At 41.5% G+C, this 17289-nt stretch overlaps 2 protein-coding genes across 4 annotated transcripts in view; one reads left to right on the forward strand and one right to left on the reverse strand.

Moving 5' to 3' along the window:
• Positions 1-11329, reverse strand: part of tepsin (TEPSIN adaptor related protein complex 4 accessory protein) — a 39447-nt gene extending 28118 nt beyond the window's left edge. The window contains exons 1-4 of one of the 3 annotated variants that reach the window (XM_072483458.1): positions 11251-11329; positions 5609-5681; positions 4026-4117; positions 3010-3103 (exon numbers count right to left, since the gene is read on the reverse strand). In XM_072483458.1, coding sequence (XP_072339559.1) covers positions 3010-3103; positions 4026-4117; positions 5609-5681; positions 11251-11289 — 298 coding nt within the window. In that variant the 5' untranslated portion in view covers positions 11290-11329. Of the gene's footprint in view, positions 1-74; positions 303-3009; positions 3104-4025; positions 4118-5608; positions 5682-11246 lie in introns of those variants that run through there. The other 2 variants (XM_072483459.1, XM_072483461.1) reach the window with 2 other exon arrangements.
• Positions 11330-15284, forward strand: ndufaf8 (NADH:ubiquinone oxidoreductase complex assembly factor 8). Its single transcript, XM_072483462.1, has 3 exons — positions 11330-11501; positions 13299-13409; positions 14857-15284. Exons 1-3 carry the CDS (start codon positions 11421-11423, stop codon positions 14872-14874), a joined length of 210 nt encoding a protein of 69 aa, XP_072339563.1. The 5' UTR covers positions 11330-11420; the 3' UTR covers positions 14875-15284.
• Positions 15285-17289: the final 2005 nt, after the last annotated feature.

Below are 17289 nucleotides of genomic sequence, written 5' to 3' on the forward strand. Positions count from 1 at the left end.
AAATCCCCCCTTTTATGCTGTTCACTCTTACGTTTTCCCCAAGGCTTCTCTCTAATTTATCCTAATGGATTCACCTTTTTTAAAATCCTTCCACATTCTCCTTCTTAGCCACCACAGTTCTTTGGTCTTTTTGCACTGATGGCCTCACTTGATATAATGTCACTCACTGTTTGCTCCATGCCCTTACATGCTGATAATATAAATGTCTTCAAATGGCTTTTTACATGTATTTTTACAAGACATTTTGGCTTGTTTAATCTGGCAATATAGTTGAGTTCCTTTGTATCACAGTGAACAGTCACAACAATGCAATTATGACCTCATTCACAAATCATTGTTATTCAAATGTCTAATTTACCTCAACTGTGATGTCAGCCATGTTCCAGTGTAATCTCTGATCTACTGCACAACATCCAGCATCATTCTAAAGGGGGAGGACACCTATGATCTATGGAGCTATTTCTGAATCTGAAGGCACAGAAACCTACATCCTCTTCATATTTTTAGCAATGCTATAAAGGCGACCTTGTGGTGACTTCTGTGGAATGTCTTTACCTGGCCATACACTAAATTGAGATAATTTTGATTTGATTTGATTTATTATTGTCACATGTATTGGTATACAGTGAAAAGTATTGTTTCTTGCATGCTGTACAAACAATGCATACCGTACATAGGGAAGGAAGGAGAGACTACAGAACATTGTTAGAGAGTTTAAAAGAGTTAGAATGAAGTTTTAGAAGCAGAGAACGAGAGTAAAAGATAGAATTAGAGGGTATGCTGGGCACAGTTTGCAAGAAGTCGCCTCGCTCCGGCGCCATCTTGGAATCTCAGATAACTGCTGAAATCCGATAGGGGCACATGGAAATACTTCATTCTCTGTGAACCTACAACTTTTGCCTGTTAAAAGACACGACAGCCTCTCCCTGCTGCCTTCCCTCTTCTAGTCACAGTGAACCATTTTAATTGGACAATTGACAGTCGCTGAAGGATTCATTATTCAGTCTTACTTTTCTCATTTAAAATGCATTTTTGCATAAAACAGGAATAACTTGTATTTATATTGCACCTTTAACATAATAAAACACCTCAAGCTGTTTCACAGGAACACCATCAAACAAATTTTGACATGGAACCACATAAAATAATATTTGGGCAGTTGGCCAAACATTTGGTCAAAGGGGTATGTTTTTACAAGCACCTTGAAGGGACAGATAGTATATACTGGAGTTCGGGGGGGGTGGGGTTGGACTCCAAAACTTACAACCTTGACACCTGAAAGCATGGCCACCAACGATGGAAAGATTAAAATCGGAAGGCTCAAGAGGCCTTGGAGAAGTGCCACAGATCTCTGGGAGGGTTGTGGGGCTGGAGGAGATTAGAGAGATAGGGAGGGCCAGGAGCAAGGAGGGATTTTAAAACAAAGATGAGAATATTCAAAGCAAGGCATCACTTAACTGGGAACCTATGTAGGCCACGATCACAGGGGTGATACGGAATGGGGCTTTGCGAGTTACGGCAGTGCAGCAGGGCTTTGGATAACCTTTAGTTTATGGAGGGAGAATGAGGAAGACCAGCTTCGCAACAGACAAGTCTGGAGGTCATCTTTGTGGGTTACATACGATACTAAGATTGCAAACAGTCTGGTACAGCCTCAGAACGTTTCCAATACTTTTTAAAATAGTTTATTTGGTACAGTTCACTTGTAGAATAACTTCATCAAAATCGCACCTTTTCTAGTAATAAACCGTGGAAGCTGAATAAACGTTAAATTTCAGAATTTCAGTATTAGGTTCCAAATGTAAAAGCAACATTGATTTTTCTTTCAATTTTTACACAAGAGAAGTTGAGCGTGACAAAATACAACAATACATATTGACCTGGCTACTTTCAGCACTGGGGACATAGAGCTGCTAAGTCAAAAGTCACTTTTCTGCAAATATCAACCTGAACAGTGTATCAACGATTTAGATATATACCGAAAATGTCATTCACAGGTGACAGATTTTGTTGTCTTAAATTGAAGTTGGTCAAGAGAAGGATTCTGACAAACTAGGCACCACTGTAAAATTCATAATAGATATAAACAGTCTTCTTTAGCCTGTCTGTGGCAGAACTGCTGTTGGGAAACTTAGATTTTAACAAGACAAAAGTGATTTGAATTCCTCTTAATGAATAAGTCAAAAATATGCCAAGCCAGTGTTGTAGAACACTGATTACCAACATAATCCATTGTACATACTTTTTGTGATCTCAGTTTTGGGAGGAAAGGTTCATCCCAGCCTGTGGTAATATATCTCCCAGTGCTTGGTGTCAAAGATCTGTTGGAGATCTTAACTAGGAAACATTTTTCCCCCATCTCCCACTCAACATTCATTGTTCCCTAGAAGTCTAGCAAAGCCCAACCAGCTCCACTTTTAAAAGTGGATAAGGATTGGATTAGTTGTATCCCCATCTAACACTTGCTTTTCAATATCTGCTGGTTTTCATTTGTCCTTTTCCTCAGGAGGGAAATGCGAATTCTCCTCAGCTCTCTGCCAACCATTTCTGCACTTATAACCTATGTGTTTAGTCATCTTTAATCATGGCTGGAATTCTCCAGCCGTTCACTGGCAGCAGTGTTCTCTGGTGCCATCGGCAGCACTATCCCGCCCACAGGTTTCCAGGCAGTGTGGTGGTGTCAATGGGAATTCCCACTGACAGCAGCAGAAACAGAGAATCCCGCTGCCAGCGAATGGTGCACTGCCTCCCGCTGTCGAGAAACACACAGCTGGGGGACCGGAGGATCCAGCCCCATAAGTTTTATCGCTGCTTACTTTTTTCTCTTTTAGGAATTTTGCCTTTAAGAAGTCACAAAAATCAAAGCTGATTTATTGTGGTAGTCTTACCAAAGCATTGACTGGCAATACATCCTGTTATCTGGCATTCCTGCACTGGTAATGTGTGTATCGCATGTAGATGTACACCAAATATATGGGCCTTAGCTTAACAGTTATTTTCAATTCCTACCTGTTACCTCTTGAATAAAGGTAGCATTCCTCCGAAGCTCCAGAATGAATTGAGGTGAACCATGATTACATACATGCCGCAATATCTTGAGAACCTAGCAACAAGCACAAAGATGGAGCAGACAGTTGTACAGCTCTCTGTATGTAAACCAAGCAAGCGTCTAACACAGCACAATAGCATAGCACCTTTTGTCTACTTTTCACTGTGTAATTGAGCTGAGGTGAGTGAGCCAGTGAGAATATAACCTTTTCTAAATTTATGGATTAACACCCCACCTGAATTTATTACAAGCTTGCAAATGATGACACTTCCCAGATAGGTGGTGCACTCAATTTGAGAACTACCAGACCAGACCCCATTTTTTGGAAAATCACATTCCATAGCATTATTTATAATTGACTTTTGCAATTGGCTCATTTACCAACTGCTCATTAATTGTATTTGTCAGGCACAGATGGAAAGAAATTTGAGTTTGTTGGAAATCAAGAATTCCATTTAGTTTGGCTTTTATTGGCAACTGTATATTTCCCTTATTTCACAAAGCGTGCATAACCCTTTTGTATTTTGAGCTTAGTCTGCTACTTTCTTTGCAGTACTTTAATATAAAATGGCACTAAAATTTACACCTTTTGTAAATCGCAAACCCAGTTGTTGCTATTAGATTAAGTGATTTACCAGATTTTTAGATTGAGGTATCCAACCTTCTGAACTATTCAGAAGAAGCAAGATACGGCATATAAATTAAATATTCCTTAACCCACTTCCCCGCTCATCCAAAGCGTGCAATATCCTCGGACAGCAATATTTTTCTCAGGTGGCTCAAGAAAACAGCAACGTACATTTATAAACTGCATTCAATGAGGCACTTAGGATGTTTGGCACATCAGTTGGGATCATAACAAGAGTCGAAGAATCATAACTGTAGGGGAAGCCACCATTCGGAACTAAGACCTTTGCAGTCACGCTGAATCTACAGTGGGCAAACAATGTGTGAAGTCAAAAGGAGTGTCACCCACCTTCAGTTTGACATGACAGGAGTTGCTCTGCAGTCGCTCGAGCAGATACTCCAGTAGACACTGACACAATCCCACAGACTCGAGAGAAATTTCTGCAGTTCCATTCGGTTAGGAAACAACACTATCATTAATGGCAAACCTACGCTTAGTATGCAAGACAGTAAATCAGTAACTCCAGCTTGATGATAGGTTCTTACCCTGATAATATACTAGAATACAGGGTTGGGTAAATAACTGCAACAACCATGGTGTCTGTAGAATACAAAACATCCCAAGGCGCAAAATAGTAACACCAGAAATACCAAACCAGAAAATATAATTTACGAGGGGCGTTTAAAGGTTTATGTGAAAATACAAGATTTCAGAAAGTTTTATAGGAGCGTAAAGAAATATAGCGTTTATAGAGGGAGTCCCAGAGAGCAGGGACTTGGCAGCTGAAACATCAACCATGGGCTGGATAGGGCGGAGAGTAGACACTCGGTGGAGTGCTATTTGGGAGGGTTGGCGCAGATTCAATGGGCCAAATGTCCTCCTTCTGCATTGTAGGGATTCTATCAATGATGGAACAAAGGGAGGAAAGATGCACCAAAGGTCAGCATTAGAAGATAGAACAGGTGAGAATGTAAGGAAATCTGGAAGGAGGTTTCAGAGGCAGGATGGAGTACGGCCAGGGAGTGATTTGAAAACAAAACAGGCATTTTAAAATTGAATATGCTGATGATCGGGTTGGTAAAGACACTAAAACTGATGTGAGGGCAGAGCACGGTGCTTAGCAAGGCCAGCAAGGAGAGCATCAGAATGAATCAGTTTCAAAGTAATGCAATCACAGATCAGCGTTTCAATCATTAAGAGTTTCAAAGGTGGAAGGATTGAGGCAGGCGGTGGAATGAGCAAGATTATGGCAGTCTTGGAAACAGAGAAGTAGGTTATGAACCACTACTCAGGGTTGAACAGGAAAAAGAGGCTTTGAATGTCTTCCTTTCGTCAGAGCAAGAGATCAAGGCTTTGACAAAGAGTCATCGGACTCAAAATGTTAGCTCTTTTCTCTCCCTACAGATGCTGCCAGACCTGCTGAGATTTTCCAGCATTTTCTCTTTCAGATCAAGGACTGTGATGGAATTAGTGTCAATAGGGTAGAGTTTGTGGTAGGGGCTTAGAGCAATGTCTTAATTTTTCTCAATGGGAAGTTACAATTCATCCAAGACTTAATGTGGAACAAGTGCCTGACAATGAGGAACAATGTGTTCAATCATATCAAATTTTGCAAAACAAGTGTAGGACAATAAATATTACATCTTGGTCATGGTCACAGGAGATGATACCGGCCAGGGAGTGGGTAGAAGTTAGATTGAAAGGACTTGAATATATATTTTCAGGAGAGATGGGTATGGAGCTGAAAGGTGATGGGACATCTGATGAATTTTCAAAACCAGTCCCGATCCTGCTGTTTCTCCAATGTGTACAAGCTTTTGCAATTTACTAAAACCAAAAATAATTTGCTGTGAGGCACCATTTCTACTTTTCCAACAGGAGACTGGACAGTTAAACTCAAAGGAAATCTCAAATGCACCACGTAAGGATACTGGCAATCTCCTCAAATAGATACCCAGGACATGGTACTTCGTCATCTGATGTTGCCTTCATCAACATAGGAAGCTGGAAAGAAACAGTGAAAGTAACATTGAAAGGAATTTAGCTATAGCAACCAGTTATCCACAAATAAAACTACAACGAGGGTACTAGTAGATAAGCTAAAAGGCACACAGTTTACTTATTGTACAATACCTAACAATCTACAAGCTGCCTGAAAGAGTGGTGGAGACAGAGACCCTCATAACATTTAAGAAGTATTTAGATGTGTACTTGCAATCAAAGGGCATATAAGGCTATGGCACCAAGTGCTGGAAAATGGGATTAGAATGGTTAGGTGGGTATTTTTGACTGGCTCAGACATAATGGGCCAAAGGGCCTTTTCTGTGCAGTATGATTCAAAGACTATGATTAATGTCATGGCCCACTGTCCACAGCTTATACCACAATTCAAGGCACACAAATGAACAAGGCTATTCAGTTGCTTCTTGTGATGGTGAAATCCCATTCCAGTCCTCAGCTGAGGCTTTGCCATTGAAGTCCCGAATAGGGTATCAGAATCACAGAATTGTTACGAAGCAGGAGGCAATCTGGCCCACTGTGTCCACGCCGGCTCTCTAAACAAGCATCAAGGCTTACTGTCTCTTCCCCTGCCCTGCACATTGTTCCTATTCAAGTAATCATCTAATGCCCTCTTGAATGCCTCAATCGAACCTGCCTCCGCCACATTTCCAGGCAGAGCAATCCAGACCCAAACCATTTGTGTGAAAAAGTTGTTTCTCAGGAGCTCATCGCTATAATTGGTTCTCAGCCTGGCCACTAAATAAAGCAAAATAATAATGTTGACTAATAGTTTTCCTTGTCAACATAATTGGAATTCAAGGCCAATTTCTTGGGTACATGTTTTCAGACCTACTGATGGAAACTTGCATAAAGAAAGCATTTTAATGTACTGAACATGTCAAGCTTTACAGGGTGATGAAATAGATGTCGAGCAACAACAGGCTAGTTAGAAAGACAACCAAAGATATGGCTAAAGATGGAACGGTAGCAAAGACTGAAGGATTCAAGAAAAGGGTTTCAGAGGATAGGAGCAGGACAGTAAAAGGTGTTGACAATGATGACAAGCAGAAGAATAGAAGATTAGCAGGCAGTTAATGTCTCAAACAGCAGAGAGAGCAACGTGGAATGCAGTCCTGAACAAGAATTAAGGTGCAGTAAGACCACAGAGGGATTTCTGACTGAGAATGAGGGTTTTGAAAATGATGAGTTGGGCATACAGTGGATAATGGTATGCAGAAGGCTGATGAACATTAAAACTTGGAATAGGGCAGGACTTTGGTGACAGAATTTTGGACAAGTTGGAGGTTATGTATTTTAACTGCCTTGAACTGGGGAAAGCAGTCAGAGAAGTCAAGTGTGCTGGTCAGGAAAGCATGACAAAGGCTTTCAGTCTAGTGTAACAGTGTCCAAAATTCAGGAATAGCAAAAATAGAACAAACAAGAAAATCCAAACTTCTAAAGTCCTAAACCAGCATTTGATACCTTTTGAAAACTAGCTGCTGCATTTCAAATTCGAGAATAAATCCTAAAAAAATAGCAATCCAAAAGATAGCAAGTCAGACACTATAATTAAATGCACCAAAGTGAATGTTAAGTTTTACTAAATGTAATTCTGGAAGAGCGAAGAAAACACGCGTCAGTGATCTTCACATATAGGGTAATTAATATAATTTTCCATTTTAATGTGCACATATTTCTATGAATCTCCAGTGTGAAGTAATCTCAGATTTTAATGCAATGTGTCAGTGTACTCTTGGATCAGAAACAACTTTCAAATAAATATATTACTTTTGATTGAGCTTTCTGGATTTCTCACCATGTAAATAAACATTGTATGGCACTGAGTCATTCAAACCAAAAACATTTCAAACAAATACCTAAAAACTGAGAATGCTGGAAATACTCAGCAGCTCAGGCAGGATCTTTGGAGAGAGAAACAGAGTTAATAGGCACGATTGAACAGCCATGCTGCACCCAAAAAGCAGCTCGCCATGGCACAGAGACCCCGCTACCAGGATCTACTTGGCTCACACCTCGTGAGGTCTAACATGATCATGCGACACGTTGCAATGTAAATCCCGCCCATTGTGGGCAGGATTCTTTTTTTTTGGCAAATCTGCATATTAAAGCGGTGGGTTGGAGGCCCCAAAGGGCATTCTCTTTGGGCAGAGTGGTACTCTGGCACTGCCACCTGGGTGCCAGCCTGGCCCTGTTAAGGTGCCCAGGTGGCACTGCCATAGTGTTAAGCTGGTATTTTCGTGCAGTGCTGATCGGGCTGGGGGTGCCCTACGTGGGTGTTAGGGGGGTGCAGGGTGGCTGGTGGCCCTCCCATAGAGCTTTGGGAGTCGCTTTGGGGGTCATGGAGATTGGGACACCATTTAAAAATGGCATCCTGATCTGTCGCTACACTGAGTTCGGGCGAGCAGAGCTCATCAGTGCACAAAGCGGGGCTGTGTAGCCTCTGTTGCACAATATACGCTCAGGCCTGCTATCTATCCGGGTGCCGGGAAACACACAGCTAAACGCGCTCGCTATGGGATTTTGTTCCAATTTATGTAAATCCCATCCAATGTTTCAGGTTGATGCTGTTTCAGTAGAACTTGTCAAAAGTTAGATACATGATAAATTTTGTGCAAGGGGTGAGTGGGTCAAGGACAAAGGAAGGTCTGTGATAGGGTGAAAAGGCATGAGAGATTGAATGACAGAAGGGTCCTCCGGGGTCAAATGCAAAGGAAAAGGTGTGCCTAGAACAGGTGTGCGAATGCCTTTGAAAGTAAATAAAGAGAAAAACCAAAACATGCGAAGGAAAGGAAACAAGTGGAAGGGAAGAGTTTAAAGTCTGAAATCATTGATCTCAGTGTTGAGTTCAGAAGGTTGAAAAGTGTCTAATCAAAAAATGAGGTGCTATTCCTCAAGCTTGAGTATTACTTAATACATTTTTAACTTTTTCCAGAGTATTTCCAGCATTTTCTGTTTTATTTAAAATTTCCAGAATCTGCAGTAATAATTGTTTGGCTAAGTGGGCAAAGGGAGGCTGTTAATTCAGGAACAATTATAATTCCACTTGCACATCTATACAAAAGATGGTAAATATAACTCAAAAACCATAACATAATCAGGCAAAGAACTGCGAGAGCGCTTCATGGTCGCTGCTCTTCACCACTTAGGCTTGATCCTGCAAAGTATAACTGAAATATTAGCCTTGACTTAGTGGCAGCTCTCTTTTTGCAATGCCAGAATACCATGGGTTCAAATCCTACTCCAGAAATTGAAGTATATAACATTAGCTAACAGTTCAGCGCAGTTCCGGGGAATGTACACATTGTCAAGGGTTGCAGTTTTTAGATTTGATCATTAACCAGAGGCTCTATCTGTCCTCTCAGATGGATGTACACAGATCCTATGGCAGTACTTGAAGTAGGGCAGGGGTTTACCCAGTATCCTAGCCAAGAAAAAGAAAGAATATCGCTGTGAACAGGTGTGGTGTTAGATTGGACAAGTTGTCTTTGAGTTTATCTTCAGGGTTCACATAGGCAGGGAGTTGGATGTGGAGAGTAACTGTTGAGGTAATGTTTGGGAATCCATGGTTTGATTACTTGCTGAAAATCAAAAGGACGCTATTTTTAAAAAACTAATAAAATCCATTATTAGGAAGCATAAAAGTGCTCAAATTATTTAGAATACATAACTTTGAATGGATCTCCTCTTCAGAAATGAACCACCAATTGAATTTCAACATTTGACAGAAGACCTTAATGTACTTAATTTGTTCCCCTCCAATATAGGTAAATAAGTATTGGGAAAACAGATAGCTTATGTTACAAGCCCATTCAGTGATGTTTGTACAAGTTATAGGCTTATCAGGGCCAATCTTGATGGTTTACATTTTTATTATAATAATCTTTATTAGTGTCACAAGTAAACTTACATTAACACTGCAATGAAGTGACTGTGAAAATCCCCTACTCTCCACACTCCAGCCGCTATTTGGGTACACTGAGGGAGAATTCAGAATGTCCAATTCACCTAACAAGTACGTCTTTTGGGACTTGTGGGAGGAAACCCACGCAGACACGGAGAGAACGTTCAGACTCCGCACAGTCAGTGATCCAAACCGGGAATCGAACCCGGGTCCCTGGCGCTGTGAAGTAACCGTGCTAACCACTGTGCTAACATGCCAAAGTTCAGATCCACTGAGCCCTGATCAAGACACCGTCTAACATTTGATGGCTTAAGTTCCAAAACTTTGGGTGGGAGAGATTAGCAATGACGCACAGTGGACTGACTGACCACAGTACGGAATCACTGCTAGGAAGGGGGAAAATCAAATGGGAGGCTAAAGTGGGCGGAACGGGGTCTAGTCAAAGCACAGCAAAGGTGGTCTAAATTCTTTGCTCATCAGATAGCTGAAACTCAATGAGGGGCTACAGAGATTCAAGGCTGACAGCTTGAGGCTACGCACACACACACCTGCTGCCACAAACCACGGAGGTCAAGGTGAGGCAGACTGGGATAATAAGAGCTGCTGTCAGAGAAAGGAATCTGATTACTTTTTTCCAAGATGTAAGGCCAAACAGCTGGCAATAAAAGTAATACAAACATGCTCTTGCGATTCGATGGTTTAGTCAAATCAATGGAAGGCCATATGGGATTTATAATGGGTACAAGTGAAAGAAAGACACATGAGCAAGTGCAGGACAATCAGATGGACAGAAAGGGACAGGGATTCAACATTTGTATTCGTAGAAATATTACATTGAGACCCAGTATTAGGAGGATGAACAGCTCCTGCAACAGCCATATCTAACCCCAAATGAGACATGATCAGGATCCCCCAATGCGAAAACTCATCAGCTATTGCATTACCTTCACAAGTCAACAAAAAAATCAAGACCTCAACAAAGATAGAAAAGTTAATTTGTTTTTAAAATCGATGATTGGGCGAGGGGGGTGTAAGAGGTGGAGCAGCAAACACACAACACAATCCCATCCCTCTAGTTTCTCTGTAACAACAGGGGCCGACATGGGAAACAGATGAACTAATGGTACCACTGGCAACAAGACGACACCAACAGGTGATCGCATCCAAAAATAAAAGATTTACAGCTCGTCTGGCTGGAAAGTTTGAGAGGGAGTTTTAAAACGACTAACACTTGTGCAAAAGACATAATCCCCTAACAGCAGCACATATATGGGGGCATTAAAATACAAGAAACTGCACCATGCACCAGCAGGATTGCAAATGTAGTACACAAAACATACATACACATATACATGCATACACACACATATACATACACATATAAATTACATTACATTAAATTTAGATGATATATGAAGTAGCAATAGCAGTGCTGCACTGTTGCCTGAGAGTACTTAAATCAAGGTGCATCCTCTCAATGCCAATCAGTGACTGCTTGTCCAGGGCCTTGTCAACAGGGACCAGGTTACTCCCCAGCATGTATCACTGCACACCCACAGCTCAGCTTCCCTCCCGGGGTCACCACAAGCAGCCTCTGTTGCACAATGGGACTGAATTGAAGCCCTCGCTCCCTCCCTCGCACTCACTCACTCTCTGCAGGAAGCCCAGCTTCTCCCCCACCGTTGCCATCACCTCCAGCCGCCCGCTGACCTGTGACCTCCGGCCGGCCGCCGGCCAATCAGCGGCGCCGGCGGAACCGGAAGCTGGTTGGCCAAGATGGCGGCGCCCGCCCGCGGCCTGGCGGCGGCCTGCTGCTGACCATGACGGGGAAGGAGGTGTGGACCCGCGCCCGGGATCGGCTCAGGAGCTTCCCGCGCCTCGTGGCAGCGTGTGCTGAGGAAGTGGGTTCCAGCGCTGTTCGAATTCTCTCCGGTTGTTCTCTTTCAGGACGCGGGCTTTGTGCACAAGCTCTTTTACCCGAGAGTCAACAAGGGGCAGCTCGTATTCACGAGATGGCCTCGACCTTCAGAAGAAAATATCCTCGCAGGATGTTTATGACCGATGGAAGTCAATAGGAGGTTGAGGATCCAGCTCCTGCCAAGGGAAGAGAGATGAGGATAAAGGCGAATTACTGAGGGTGCTGGAATCTGAAACAAAACAGAAAACACTGGACAATATCAGCAGGCCTGACTGCAAATGTGGAGAAAGGCGGCAGCTAACGTTTCGAATCTGGGCGACTCTTTGTCAAAGGTGGGACAAAGAGCTTTGACAAAGCTCGAAACATTACCTCCGCACTCTCTCCACAGATGCAGTCAGACCTGCTGAGATTGTCCAACCTTTTCTGTTTTTATGTGAGAGAGAAAACAGGCGGGAGTTGTACAAAGTAGGGCTGTGGGGACTGCCAAGTTCTGTGACTAAAGGTGGATTTGGGCAGCAGTGGATGAGCATCAGACCCAAAGTGTTGGGCCAAAGCATTGACAGGTGGGAGAAATTGTAAATCTAGTGGAGGTTGAACAAGAAGAGCTTATTACAGACATGTGAGAGAGAAAAGGGAGCCATCAAAGGTTAGCAAAGTGCAACCGGACACAGAATCAAGTGCTAGTGTTGAAACAGACACTGTTAGTGGAAAGAGATGGTACTGCTGATGAGTAAGGTGCTGGTTGAAGCCAGGACCTTTATTAAACAAGACCCCAAGCTTTTGCAAGATCTGGTTTAGACTGAATCAGTAGCCTGGATGGGTGGTGAAGTCATTGGTGAGACAGTGTAGTTTGTGGAGCGTCTGAAAATGATGGCCTCTGTCTTCCCCAATGTTTAGTTTGGGCAAAGTGTGACTCCTATGCAAAGGAATATGAGTAAGACATTCTGACAACACGAAGGTGATCACAGTTTTAACAGCTGGGTGTCATCAGGGTAGATGGGGAAACTCACCATGAGCCTCCAGATGATAAGGCTGATAAGGAAGAAAAGGGGCTAAAGATACTTGGTAAGGTTTTACCTCTGTAGCTTCCCACCAGGGATTTTCACAGATATTGCACAGTGATTACAATTGGTCACATTAATTTTAGAAATTCAACAGTATTTCCATTCTTTGGACATGGAGATTAAGGTTTGTGGAAGATTATTCCAGCCCTTAATTGATAAATAGTTGGGTGACTCAGGATATTAAAGTGCTTAAGAAGCAAATATTAAGAAACAAATGATTTTGCTTCCAATAAATAAAAACTTCTGTGTGCCATACAATGTTGTCAGCAAAGCGTATGGAATGATCTGTTATTCTGGACACTTTTCTGTTTTCTGGTCTGAATTGAATAAAGTCAGACTTTTTTTCTTCTTTTGCTGTGACTGGTGAGCCTATGTAGTGTTTCCAGCACTTCCTGCTTTTATTTTTGAACCCCTGAATCTTTTATTTTTATCACTTTCTTATGATTATATTTGCATGGATTTCTCTAGTATGTTTCATTATCTTACCCACTTACATTTTGTTTTTCATCTCCCATGCAGGCTTTCCATGCATTAATTTGCTTCCTGTGATGATTTTTTCTGTTGTCACCTCCTACCTTCACCCAACTGCTTAATTACTTTGCAATTCTAAGAGTGTTACACCTAAAATATTTTGTTCTTTTTGTGTAGTCTCTTCCTGGTGTGACCTCTTATCTATAGTACGTTTGCTTACCCCATCTCTAATTTTTGATTTGAAGGCATCAGCATATGGGCGATGCGTGGTTGCAAATACCCAGGGAAGCAAGGATCTCAGAAAGGACACGTGTGCAAAAGAGTTTCAGGCACTTAAGAGCTGCTTTACATTAAATGTAAGTTTTTACTGGCAGAGAAAGGAAAATGAGAAGTGCAGCGGCACGGTGTGGTACAGTGGTTAGCACTGCTGCCTCACAGCACAAGGGACCCGGGTTTGATTCAGACCTTGGGTAACGGTCTGTGTGGAGTTTGTACATTCTCCCCGTGGGTTTCCTCCCACAGTCCAAAGATGTGCAAATTAGGTGGATTGGCTGTGCTAAATTGCCCCTTAATGTTAAAGGTGGGGTTACAGGGATAGGGCAGGTAAGTGGGCCTACATAGACTGCTCTTTCAGAGGGTCGGTGCAGACTAGATGGGCCAAATGGCCACCTTCTGCACATAGGGATTCTATGATTTTGCTTGCAAAATAGTCTGAAAATGAGTGCACTGTTATAACATATGTTTTCCATAACTGAAATAGTCTTAAATATTATGCGGAGTTGCAAACTGAATTATAACTGGCTGCAGTAAACAGTGGTACATCTGAAGGTCGTTGCAACTACATTCATTACACTGTTCTAGACGGCAAGTTATTTTTAATATTGGAAGCTCCCAAAGATAATGTTCCAACTAAATTGTGAATTATAAGTGGAAAGAATATCACACTTCATTTTTTACCAATATTCTTTTTTAAACTAAGCAGTTGTAAATATAAGTGAATTGTACTCAAATGTATGAGTCCTTTCAAAGTCAATTCCAGATGTACTATAATTGTCGCCACAGGGCTGCATGAGCTGCAGTTATTCAGCTTAAACCCCAAATAATGGATTTTCCATCCCTGCTCGCCAAATAGACTTAGTATGAGGCAAATTGCAGAACCATGAAGACACAATAAAATATTTTGCACAAAAGTAATTGTTTCCACTCAACATTTAAAAAATCTATGGTATACATAGAATACCCAGTAACTGATACAGAATGTGTTACATGAGTTAAATCTTTCAACCTGTGTAATAAGGTCATAATTATTCAGGGTTTTCATTATACTGCGAACATTTGTGTCTAACAGCAGAATCATAAAGGACATGTAAACATTATTGCCTCTTAATTATTTTGTCAATCTTCATTGTATTAGCAACTCCAGTACTAGGCTAATGCTTAGGCTATGAAACAATGTTTTTAAAATTCCATTCCTTCAAGGCTTGTACTATTTCCTATTTGAGAGACCGGATTGCTGCATGCTCACAAGACGTTTTGACACTTCTATCCTACACTAACAGCAGCCTGGATAAACTAACCTCTTGATTTCTCTCTCCTTGTTCACCTTGTAAGATTAATCCTCTTTGTATTCACTGCTACCCTTGACAGCCAGCCTGAGACTGAGAACTTAATGATGGATGAAAACCCAACTTCTTTCAGAGGATGATTTTCACACTATGCAGCAATACACTTGACTATCCTCCTTTGATATCTTTCTTGTTTTTTCTGTAACTATAATGTATGTTTTTGTTTATTTCCTCTCAGGCCAAGAAAGCAAGGTAAAGAACAAGTGTTGATCTCTACAAAGTCATCGCCGGAACCTTGCTGCGCATAAAAAAGCATCCTATCAAGCCATTATCAAATAAATCTGAACAGCCACATCCTGTAACAGGCGTGTCAGCATTAAGCAGGATATTAAAGAGCAGAATGAACTCAAACAGATCACAATATTTTTTGAAATTTTCTTGGCTTGGTGCATTTTTAACCTTTGTGAAAGATGTTCAAAAATGAAACATTTTGCATCCAATGTTTCTAAACCAGGCATTACTTCGGACAGATATGATGTGCCTGAGGCTGCACTGTATGACTGTAGAGTTCCCACTATTGTTCTTTTTTTTTTGAGTCATTTTAATTAACACTGCTGTTTAGAATAATCGTTCTCTATGTATGAGAATTAAAAAGATGGAAATTCAGTTGGGTTGACAAATTATTGTTTGACTTAGCTTTCTGAATTACAGAGGAACAGTGTTTAGCACTACTTCCTCACAGCATCAGGGACCGTGTTCGATTCCGACCTCGGGTGACTGTGGAGTTTGCCCATTCTCCCTGTGTCTGCGTGGGTTTCCTCCGAGAGCTCTGGTGTCCTCCCACAGTCCAAAGATGTGCAGGTTAGGTACATTGGCTAAATTATCTGCATTTCCACAACTTGCTTAAAGCACCCAGAGTAAATGTTGCACAAAATGTAATTTTCATTACAGAACACTCTTCTGCATGAGTTTATCTGTAAATGCCACCATATTCAAGTTTTGTTTATTCATACTGAATACTGTATTTATATTCCCCAACCAGGGAATGGTAACAAAATGGTTTTGTTACTTAACTAGTAAGTCAGAGGTCTGAAATAATGATCTAGAGACACGAGTTCAAAACCCACTACAGCAGCTGGGGAATTTCGTTTCAGTTAATGAATAAATCCAGATTTTTAACAAATGCTAATGTTAATAATAGTGCCCATACAAAGGACAGGTAGAAACCCAGATGCCCAGGCCCTCGTTTTGCATGCTTGACTGAGAGCCTAGACCAATAAAAGCGTGAGCTCAGCAGGAATTCTCACTTGACAAGTGAAGTGAATTGTTGACTTTGCCGGATTGACATCTTTAAGTGGTTAGAATAGGTTCTTTCTGGGATTTTTTTCATCAATGTGCCAATGTTTATTTGGACACAATTAAGAGCTGTGAAGTGTTTGAAGCCTCTTATTGATATTTTATTACAAGTGGCCGACAGTTTTATAGGATTTTAGGAACAGCATTGTTTTTTTAAAGAACATTTCTGAATGAATGTTTTTTTATTCACAGCACACTTGCCACTGTTACCATATGGCTGGTTGGTTATGTACACAGTGCTTTGAGTGAATGGGCATGAAAGGGGCATGAGTTAGCATCAAGGCTCTCAGTAGCCCTTGAGAGTGGTTGGTGGGCATGAGTTGGCAGGGAGCATGAGCAGCCATGGTAGTGGCTGTTTGGCATGAGGAAGAGCTTCTGAACCTACCTTTCAAATGGTTCCCAAATCCAGACCATGGTTCACTACTCCTTTGCGGGACCAAAACCCATGAGTCCTGACTCCATGCAAATTGCAGGGGGCTAGGCGATGCCTACCCCACAACAGAGCCAGTCAGGTTGGTAATGATGGGTGCAGACTCACAACATGCACCCATATGCCATACAAGAGAAAACTGCCAGTGCTGGGATAGGTGGGAATCCCAGAATCAGATCCTGTTCACTTTTTAAATGGCTCCAGTTATCCCAAATCCACAAAAAAAAGTTCCAAATGCTGGGATGTGAAAGCTGTCCCACCATTTAAATTGATTTGGAATACCACACATGCCTCAGTGAAGCCTCACTATTTATCCAGGTATTGCACAAGTGATGAGAATTCTTAAACAGTGGTGAACTGCAACCTTTAGTGATTTGCAATAATAATCATTCTGTTATTCAATTGGAAAAGATTATGCATAATTACAGAGAAGGAACAGCAGCAGGAGGAGGTGTGGCAAATCATATGAACTGACAGAGCTAATGAAGTAAGGGATGGAGATGTCAAATTGGCTGATACAGATCAATGAGGAATTGATAGAGAATGGACCACAACTCAAGCCAGAGGCTTGAGGCAAGGTTTCCCAAACCTTGTTTCGGCCTCCCAAGGGTACGGACAAAACCCTGAGAAACATTCTTATTATAACAGAAATTAAGAAGTTTTTCTATTTCTTACATGTAGGCAATTGTTACAAAAGTTGAGAACAAAAATTCTCATTCAACAAAATATTTAAGTCTTACCTTTTTGTAATTTTTAATGGGAGGAGTGCTGCTGCTTCGTTTCCTCACATTCATTTATTAGGAATGCTGCTGGAGAGCTGTATTATCATATCAGACATCAATATTTTTACAAAACTTTCACCACTCTCTCCATCACACACATTTT

Source organism: Scyliorhinus torazame, chromosome 18 (assembly GCF_047496885.1).
Source record: "Scyliorhinus torazame isolate Kashiwa2021f chromosome 18, sScyTor2.1, whole genome shotgun sequence".
In the NCBI taxonomy this organism is placed as follows: Eukaryota; Metazoa; Chordata; class Chondrichthyes; order Carcharhiniformes; family Scyliorhinidae; genus Scyliorhinus; species Scyliorhinus torazame.